At 34.5% G+C, this 10,000-nt stretch overlaps 1 protein-coding gene across 1 annotated transcript in view; it reads left to right on the top strand.

Annotated features, from left to right (window-relative positions):
• The window catches only part of LOC121324709 (RNA-binding protein 27-like), a 15,281-nt gene extending 8,981 nt beyond the window's left edge, over positions 1-6,300 (top strand). The window contains exons 11-22 of the mRNA XM_041266835.1: positions 1-42; positions 316-469; positions 777-977; positions 1,479-1,616; positions 2,341-2,466; positions 2,821-2,895; positions 3,000-3,167; positions 3,351-3,455; positions 3,721-3,912; positions 4,207-4,290; positions 5,231-5,341; positions 5,599-6,300. The exon at positions 1-42 is cut by the window's left edge and continues 103 nt beyond it. Coding sequence (XP_041122769.1) covers positions 1-42; positions 316-469; positions 777-977; positions 1,479-1,616; positions 2,341-2,466; positions 2,821-2,895; positions 3,000-3,167; positions 3,351-3,455; positions 3,721-3,912; positions 4,207-4,290; positions 5,231-5,341; positions 5,599-5,685 — 1,483 coding nt within the window. The 3' untranslated portion in view covers positions 5,686-6,300. The remainder of the gene's footprint in view (positions 43-315; positions 470-776; positions 978-1,478; positions 1,617-2,340; positions 2,467-2,820; positions 2,896-2,999; positions 3,168-3,350; positions 3,456-3,720; positions 3,913-4,206; positions 4,291-5,230; positions 5,342-5,598) is intronic.
• The last annotated feature ends 3,700 nt before the right edge of the window (positions 6,301-10,000 follow it).

Below are 10,000 nucleotides of genomic sequence, written 5' to 3' on the forward strand. Positions count from 1 at the left end.
TGTCACTGATGCCCCCGCAACTAAGAAATCCTGGCTGGAAAAGTAAGAGCACTGTTTCTCAAATGTCTTGTTAGATAGGAGTGTGGGGTTAATCTTGTGCAGATAATTCCTATCTGCAGCAGTTACTATCTCCATAGAGGATGATTAGGGAATTGTCTATAGTCTGTCATTTTTTTAACCTATTAGGTGAACTTTTCAAGTTTATTATACAGTTTTTTGTTGCGGTTTCTGTTCTTAAGAATACATTGTTGTTGGTTTATAGTACGTAGTAACGCATACGTAGGTATTTTAACATTTTCTTGAATTTGATTTAAGGCAAAATTTCAACAACCAGCATAAACCTGGCTTTCAAAAGAAAAATCATTACGCCAACACCAAGCTTGAAGTTCGCAAAATCCCCAGGGATATCAACAATATTGCCAAACTGAATGAGCATTTCAGCAAATTTGGTACTATTGTCAACATTCAGGTAAGACTTCCATAACATCCCAAAGGGTTTCATTTAATGTGCTAAAAGAAACAAGTGATATTTATTTATTTTTTTACTGGCCTATTTGTTCTCAGAAATAATAATCCCAACAGATCGGAGTACTGGGCACAGTTGGGACTTTTAAAGTATTCTTAATTATTACTTTTTGGAAGAGTCTGTTAGCGCATTATGTGTTTTACAGAAAACCGCTGTTCAGAATATAAGAAGTTCAGACTATTTTATGCCTGCGAGCACTGCCGATGCATTCGTTCACTCTCTTGACAGTAATTTGGCTTTTCATTTTCAGGTTGTCTTTGGAGGGGATCCAGAAGCGGCTCTTATACAGTATACTGTGAATGAAGAAGCCAGGAGGGCTATCTCTAGCACGGAGGCTGTCTTAAATAACAGGTTTATCAGAGTGTACTGGCACCGGGAGAGTAATGAGCAGCAACAGCAGACACCCTCTCAGGATGCTTCAACAGTACCTCAGCATGCCAACGTTCATAAGGTAAGCATTTCATTTAGTGTACTCGATAGAAAGTGTGCTGTTTGTCAGGGCCTTGGGAAAGGTGTAATGAGAACCTGTCATTGCACATGAGATGAGCTGTGTTCTCAGACACCATCCTCCCCCCTGTGTTATGTGCTTCAGGCTTGTTTACAGTATCTCTGTCCATTATGGCCTATGCATACTGTTAATATAGGCTGGTTTTGGTGTATGTTTTATGTGTTGTATCTCAAGAAAAGAAGAAAAAAAAAAACATCTGTCTTATAACAATATATATTTTTCTGTATATTAAATAAAATGTGTTCACAAATAAATATTGGTGAATGTACTGTAGTCTGTGTTAAATGCACATTTCTTGGGATGCAGTGGTTTGGTTCTTTACAAAGGGCTAGGACTTAATGTTTCTGTTGTGTTTTAATGTTTTCCAGCGGGAGGGTGTTTTGTTTTAGGTATTTCTTTGTACCTTCAGAAATTAAAAACGGATGTTTTTTTTTTTTTTTTAAGGTAATGAACAAGCTGCTGAACCCCGGGACATACTCTCTCAATAAGATGAAAACTCGACCTGGAGCAATGGCTGTAAATAAAGCTGATCCACTACATACAGGGTTCATCCAGACAAGTGCTTCAGCAGAGATATCACAGGTAATAGCAATGTGCTTTTCAACTGTTACCAAAATGAATACTTTAAACCAGTTTGTTTGTCATCTAATCCCATAGCTTTGCCGATCAACCAAGTAGTTGAATTTTTTTTTTTTTTTTTGTAAAAGGTAGCAGTGGTATTTTTTGATAGGAACAGTGACACATGTTTTAAGTGTGCTTTATACTCTCAAGAGACTACAGATATGGCTATCATCTTGTGTGGTGTGTATGTATATTTGATATCCCTCATGAACTTGTCTATATTGGATGTGACAACCACTGTGATGGAGCATATAGTTTTGTTTTGTTTTTTTCTTACTTTGAACTAGACTTTTTTCTGATATAATGTTTTCCAAGGATTAGCAAATGGGGAAATGGGTTATAATGTTTGCCTTGCACAAAGGGTTTTGCTTGAATATAGTTCAGTGCATAAAGAGACCTGTGTCTAGTCCTTGGATGCATGCATGATTTAACTAATAGAAGTGTCCACTTCTTTTTAATAATTAACCATACTTTCTCAGATACATGTGACAAGGAAGAGTAAGTAGAGACGGGGCTTTCAGATTAGGTATACTGTAGATAGACATTATAATTTCCAACATACATTCAGTGCGGATTAACAATTGGTTACTCATATGTGTCCTTAGCTGTATTGTGTAACAAAGTTTGTTTTCATAATTCAATACATGCAGGCCTTCAATGATTTTTACACTTTTAATTTTTCAAGGGTTTGAATACCTCTGCAAGTCACACGAAGGCAGTCTATAGCTCCCCAGTCATGAAGATGACTACAAAGCCAATGGCAAAGTCGACCAAAGCCCTTGAAGCACACGAGGCAGTGAAGAAAAAGCAGGTACATGGTTCTGGTACTGGTTCTTCTTATTTGAAATGTTATGCACTGGAGTAGCCACTTAATTTGAACAGCTTGTTATTAAGGAGAACAAGCTACCAAAATAGTTACACAACCATTACACTTCATAAAATCATACAATCTACATACAGTTTGTTAAATAAATGACAGGACATCATTCAAGGTGTCGAACAGCATGCTGTAAGAGTGAAATCCCTAATGAATATTTGGTCTTGATGGTTAAGTATTAATAGGATGTCATTGTATGTATATTGTTGTTTATCTTGAGCTTTCCTAGGAGCCTAGCTTTGAATCTGAATAACTTTGTTCATTAACATCTGTTTTTTCTAACTTCAGGAGACACTAAAATTGCAACAAGACATGAGGAAAAAGAAGCAAGAAATGTTGGAGAAACAAATTGAATGCCAAAAGGTAAGGGCTTATATTTATATGAAATTTTTTTAAAAAAGACAATTGGTGTATAAGCTATATAGCCATTGACATTTATGAAAGTATTTTTCCTTATTTTATTCTAGGCATTAATCAACAGACTTGAAAAAAATAAGAATATGAAGCCGGAGGAGAGAGCGAACATCATGAAAACCTTCAAAGAGCTTACGGATAAGATTTCGCAACTGAAGGATGAAATAAAACCAAGCTCCAGCAGTCCTCTGAAGTCCACTCAGCCCAAGACGAAAGTAGATGTAAGTGATGAAAGTGTTTTACAGGTTGGGGACAAGAAATGGTGGTGGCATAAGACAGAAATACTAAAAATTCACGTATCTTTATTCAATATTTAGTTTTGCAGCACTGCATAATTTGCATAATAAATATCTCCAAGTGCATTTTTAATGTTAATGATTTCTTTATTAATCCCCTCCCCCAAGGCACAAAGGGAACTTTTAGATGCAGAAATGGATTTTCATAAAAAACTGAGTTCAGGAGAAGACACTACAGATTTGAAAAAGAAGCTTGGTCAACTTCAGGTTGAGGTGAGTGAAAACAGAATCGGTATCGGAGTTCATTACTTTTGTTAAAGCCGTAGTTGAAGCTCACTCAAGAGGCATACTGCAGATGACTTCTCACAAGTCATCCTAACAACACAAGTGGCAGAGTTCTGTCCGTGTCATCCCTGTGTGCCTGGAACACAAAATACACAGATTAAATTGAGAAAGCTGTTCTGGATAGCATTTTTGAGTCGGTGGAGTCATTAAGGGCAGTGTTGTCGGGTTAATCATGCCAATTCTGTTTTTCCAGGCTGCCCGCTTGGGTCTCATTCCTGCAGGTCGTGGAAAGGCTGCCCCAGTCCGAGGCCGTGGCAGGGGTCGAGGGAGAAGTGTGCGGGGAAGAGGAGGGATGAATCACATGGTGGTTGATCACAGACCAAGAGCTCTGGCAATACTGGGGGTCACTAAAGAAGAAAAAGAGGAGTTAATGCCTCACTTTGTAGTAAGTGAGCAATGCTATTAATTAAAAATGTGTTTGTTTTTTTTTCCCAAGCAGGACTGGTGATTGCAAATAGAAATGTGATTGTGTGTTTGTGAAAGTATAAAGATGAAGAATTAGTGATCTTCCAGTAAAATACCTTTGCTTCCTTTTTACAGAGTGCAAAAACCTTCAGACCAGGGAGAATCTGTTATTATTATTATTAAAATATTTACTTTGTTTTTCCTGTCTACTTTTCAACTAAATATAATGTATGATGACCCTTAATTTTAAGTGTGTGTATTTATTTTGTTTCAGAAATTTGGGGAGGTTGAAGAGCTACATGATTATGATGCAACAAGTATTGTGGTGAAATTCAGGACAAGAAGTGAAGCAGAAAATGTAAGATCTAATATAATTTCTTTATTTTTTTTTAATGTTTTGTGTACTGCATTCATAATTTACAGAAGGGAAAATGCGTAGATTGTTTAAATTTACTATTAATATTCAGAGCTAAGGAGGTAGATGCTGTTGATCATCTGTGTGGTTTTCAACTTTTCTAGACGTTCATTGCCAAGTCTGTTTGGTATGTTTTGTAACATGGTTGTGTCAGATGAACTGAATGTTGTATTGAGCTCCTCAACGAACCTCCAGAGTGTTGCAGTGAAGGACTGCCGGGTGGACTTGAATATGGGCCAATCCAGCAACCTGTAATAGTTGGTTACAGAATTTTTTTTAAATGCCCTGTTGAATGGAGTGCATGTAAAACTGAGATTTGTTTTTGTCCAATGTGTTGTAACATGAAGCAAGCTGATAGCTGTTCAGTTGCATTGTGTATGTTAAAATGTGGTCAGATGGTTTGATTACTTGTATCAAGTAAGATCAATGAAACTACAATATTTAAATAGTCATTTGGAATACTTATTGACTATTTGTTTTGTTTATTGTAATTCATTTTAAAGCCAGTACAGGTTCACATTAGGCCTGTAGGTGGTGCTAACGTTGCATTACTGCAAACAAACCTGAGACTAGTATTATCTTCACAATCAATGTGGTAGATTATATAAACGGCAGCAGACCTAAATACTGTAACAATTATTTGTTTAAATCATTAAAGAAGGGCCTTTGCTTACTTTCCAGGTGATACAATGTATAAACTTGGCACCCAAATGGACCAGTTGTAGTCCATGGAGCAGCAATATTTAGCCACTGCTTGGATTGGTTGAATAGACTTGTTTAGTTTCATCTGTGTGCTTCTTAAATTTATGACATGTTTATGCAGTGGTGACAGATTTGGATTACATGATGCAGGAGAGATGAATTGTATCCCATTTTCTTTCAGGCTGCAAACCAAGGTGCAAGGTTCAAAGGTCGCACTCTGCAGATATCGTGGTATAAGCCCAAGACTCCGTCTATATCCACGGAGCCAGATGAAGAGGAAGCAAAGGAAGAGGTAGAAACTGACGAACTGTCTATCCATTGCATTTATCAACGACAGTCAAACCGGCTTATCACAGCTCGAGGGTCTCTGTGTGCTTTAAAGGTTGAGAGGGGGAAGGGGGCAGGCATTCATGGTGGCTTTCTGTATAGGTGATCTTTTAATACTGGTTTGACTATCTGATTTTTAACATTTCAAATAAGTTCAGTGGTGGGAGAGATACAGAGTGGTCATGTTTTTCCTGTTCTCATTATTCTTTCCATTTTATCTAGGAGGTGGGAAGCTCTCTTTTGCCTGAGGAAGAAGAGGAGGATGACGACGAAGAGGATGAAGATGAGTCTCGTTCTTGGAGAAGATGAGAGGAAATGATAACCTTTTTTGTGAAAAGGACTTTTTTTTTTTTTCTTTTAAAAGCAATTTAGTTGTTCTTTAAGGCAGAAATCACGTATTTTGAAACAGAGGTTGAGTTTTGAGATCTTGGATGCCAAAATGATTGAAGTATCTAAAATGGTACTTTTTTCTAATAGATAAAATAGGAATGTGAGAAAATGACAAAACTAATCTTTAATTTCATGTCTTGGCACGCCTTTTGTGTTTTCAAAGATCCAGCTTTAGATCTGCATATTCATGTGTTTTTCCTCCTGCTTACCTTTTATTTTGTTAATTAGCTGTTCTTCATTATAAGAGTGTTGCATTCCGGTATAATTCTCCAGTTCTAGTGTTTAGTTGAAACCGCTGTGTTAGGAAGAAATGTTGCAGTCCTTGTGTAAAATGTAATTGTGGTTGTCATTGTGGTGTTTTCATATACAAAACAAACAAATGATAAAAGAAAATGCGCAAAACAGACTATATATGAAAAAAATTACAATAATCCAGGGTGTCAAAATTAATGACCTTTTTTTAAAAGATTTTACCCACAGGCCTGTGCTCATCCAGAGCTTTTGTTTTGTAGGAACAATAAACAGTAAGGAAAATTTTGAATCCTTACATCCTACTCCATTAAAATAATTTCACCATTTTCTGCAATAAAGTGGCGTAAAAAACGGGTTGTTTCAAAAGTAGAATTTTGCAGCGTTGCAAGCTCTGCACTGGAAATGCGTCCCATTGGGTAAGCTGCTTACCTGATATATTGTATTTCTTTTAAACTAAAGACAGTGTTTAAACATTTGGTATGGGTTTGTAGCAAAAGCCAGCACAAACACTAATGTTCCTTAAGATATCGATGTATTTTTTTAAATTTAATCCACCATAAATTGTATACCTTCCATGAGGCCATCAAAAACATGTTTAATCATGAAGGTATAGCTCCAGCTTCCTCAGAGCCACCTCACCAGCTCCTTAGTAAAACAAAAACCTGTAACTTGCTAGTGTTAAAGAACCTCTCTCTCTCTCTCATATATACACACACACTTTTTGCAAAAAGGTTTGGCGATGACTCGTTGTCCTTAAATCTGTTATTTTAAAGCCAGAGTGAAATTTGACAGAATTTTAGCAAATAAATTTTTTTCATCCGGTCTCACTTCTACATGTTAAAAAAAAACATTTCTCTTACAAAAATTGTGGGGAGGTTGATTTTCGATTTTAGATGTCTTTACTATGAGTAGGGGCTAATATATATATATATATATATATATATATATATATATATATATATATATATATATATATATATATATATATATATTTTTATTTTTTGGCATTTTATTAAATATGCAGTGACAATATATTTAAATGTACACTTCAAAAGTGCAGGACTGTAGGTGCTAGTTTTTGGAGAAAAAGTGCTAGCTAAAACGTGACTCTCCCCGTATTATAATAAATATATTGGTAGCCAGTATAAGTTTTTTCTGTCATCACCCAGATCATTATCCAGCCTTAGTTTCTGTTTGTAATTGGGGGATCTGTAACCCTTTCTCACATCCCTGTTCAGGAGGCGGTATTATTTAGCAGTTAACCAGCTAAATGCATCTGCTATAGGCAAGAAGTGTTGTCTGAATGTGTAAATTTAAAACATTTTTTGTTTTGTATATAATTTTTCCTTGCTGTGTATTAAATTACCAAGAGACAGCTGCATTTTTATAAGATGCCTGTTTTTTTTTTTTGTTTGTTTGTTTTTTGTGCAAATGTTTGGGGGAAAACAAGGATAAAAATAATGTAGATATATATTTTTTTTTAAAGAATAAATTAATATGTTGGAGGTATGTGGCGTGAAAAAAAAAAAAAAAAAAATCCTGTGCACATGATTTCAACAGAACTCAACCCTTTTTTGGATACAGTTACTTAAGTAACATTGCAGTTCATAACTTAACAGTTATCTGCTTAGGATGCAAGTAGAGATTTTATTTACCCAAGTCATGGTCTTTTGGAGTATTTGAATTGTTACTTTTATTTAAATAATAAAATATCACTTTCCTTTGCTTTCTTTAGTATCTGAACTCGGTATTATTGAGTAGAATCACTGTTACACTTATCTTACCTAGTGTTCTGTATGATCTCTTGAGCAGAGTACAATACTACTGAAAGCTTAGCTTATGTAATCTATTACTCTATTGTTAAACTTAAAATATTTGCAATATTGTTTACAGATATGGTACTGAGTGGTGTAAAAACGTTTGTTTACAGCCACAAAGCATTTGCAATGTTGTTTTAAACCAACATTTTTTTTTTTTCTGTAATGAAAAAAAAAATGCATTTCACAACCTAATACAGCACCTATATGTACAGAATATTCCATTGTATAGGACTTAAGGATAATACACCACTGATACAGTCATCCTTTTAAATTTTTGGTGTTAATATTCTGAAGCTTTATCACAAAGATAATTTTAAAGTAGAAAGTGTATTTTGGGCCCTGTAGGTTAATTGTTCTGTCAATGGTGGACTGCATTGTTTTGTGAAGTGGTGATTGAACTGTATGTTGAGTGACTAAGAATCATGTGTAAGGGCCCTGCCTTTTCCCCCTGTTATTTGTAGAATAACAAACCATGTATTATAGTTTTACATACTGTTGCTGTGTATTACATTTTGAAACCATTATTGGATTTGTAACTGTTTATACATTGGGATTTGTGGGTGTATTTTGATTGATTGTTTATAATATGAATTTCTAACACACTAGCATGTTCACTTTCCCAATAAAGATAAAGGAATGGTTTGGACAAGTAAAGGGGGAGGGGGGGGGGGGAACAATCACTCAAAACAAAAAATAAATAAAATAAACAATTTGGCAAAAAAGTTAAATGAAACCATTCCAAAATATAATGCACAAAAATGTCTCTGTTTATTTATTCTCTTTGATTAATTGTTGTCTGAATCATTATAAAGTGGTTTTGTGGAGGGAGGAATGCTGGACAGAACTTCCTTTGGTGCTTTCTTTGTATTGCATTACATTGTACCTTCCAATAAGCATAATTGTCTAGAGGATGTTTAATTGAGCTACTCAAATTTAAGGCAAATTAGTTCTCAAAATTGGGGGGTGTACAACTTGGTAACTGAAATCCTATTTTATTAAATTGGCTTAATTTTAGTTTTGTTTAAATGTGCGTCATTGTAGGTGGAAACTATTTTTATTATAATTTTTTTTATTTTTAGTATGGTATATACATTGGTGAATCTTTCATCTATAATAGTAATATTACCAAACAAGTTAGTGTCACACAGAATAACAAACATGACCACAGTGCTTTATAAAGATACTGTAGTTGCAACTCAAATACTCTGGGTTACATGCATAAAAAAGGCTTGCTTAAAAAGAACATGGTACATGTAGATGTTTTATAAAGAGTTGAATTTTTTTATAATATACAGTAGGTGGAATGTATTATTTTTAAAAGTGATTGCGTGCTATCTTTACTGGAGACTTTATGCTGTGGACTTAACACATTCAATAGTCCTGAATGTTATTGTCATCAAAGCATTTCATTTATGTCCATCAAATGTCACCAGCAAGGTCTTTCCATCTGCGAGCTGTATTTGAACTCGGGTCCCTAGAGACTGCAAATGCAACCTTTTTTTGGGCCCATTTTATTGGTAGCCATACATAATGCAATATTTGTTTATGCTAATTTTAGGTTAAACACATTTTCAACCAATATCATCGTTGATCCAGTAATATATTTCCAGCAAATGTGATACATTTGAAGTATCTTGACTCTATAAGAATCAATGTTTATTTTATTTTCAATAATGTTTCACCATTTTTCTATATTTCCATAGACATAAACTAGATTAATACACATTCTAATATATCTTGCTGGTATCCAACTATAGACTAGAACGTTCAAATCTGCAATATATATATATATATATATATATATATATATATATATATATATATATATATATGTGTGTGTGTGTGTTTTAAGAAGCATACTTTTTTTAACCCCTTAGCTATTTAAAAAAAAAAAAATAATGACAATACAATAAAAGCTTTACATTTTTAAAAATACATTAAGAAATGCATGTAGATTTTTCATTTATGAAAACTTTTGGTTGAGGGTTAATCAACTACACCTGTGGGGATTATTTAAAGTGTTAAGAAATAAAAATGAAGATCACAACTTTTTTTAATAGCAGAATAACCATCAGAATGCAGGAATCATGGAAAGGTGACACACTGCTCAGAGAGTTAATGGTATACATTTCAAAGGAAAATGATCTTTTACATGTTTGATG

The sequence above is a fragment of the Polyodon spathula genome, chromosome 12 (genome assembly GCF_017654505.1).
Source record: "Polyodon spathula isolate WHYD16114869_AA chromosome 12, ASM1765450v1, whole genome shotgun sequence".
Classification (NCBI taxonomy): domain Eukaryota; kingdom Metazoa; phylum Chordata; class Actinopteri; order Acipenseriformes; family Polyodontidae; genus Polyodon; species Polyodon spathula.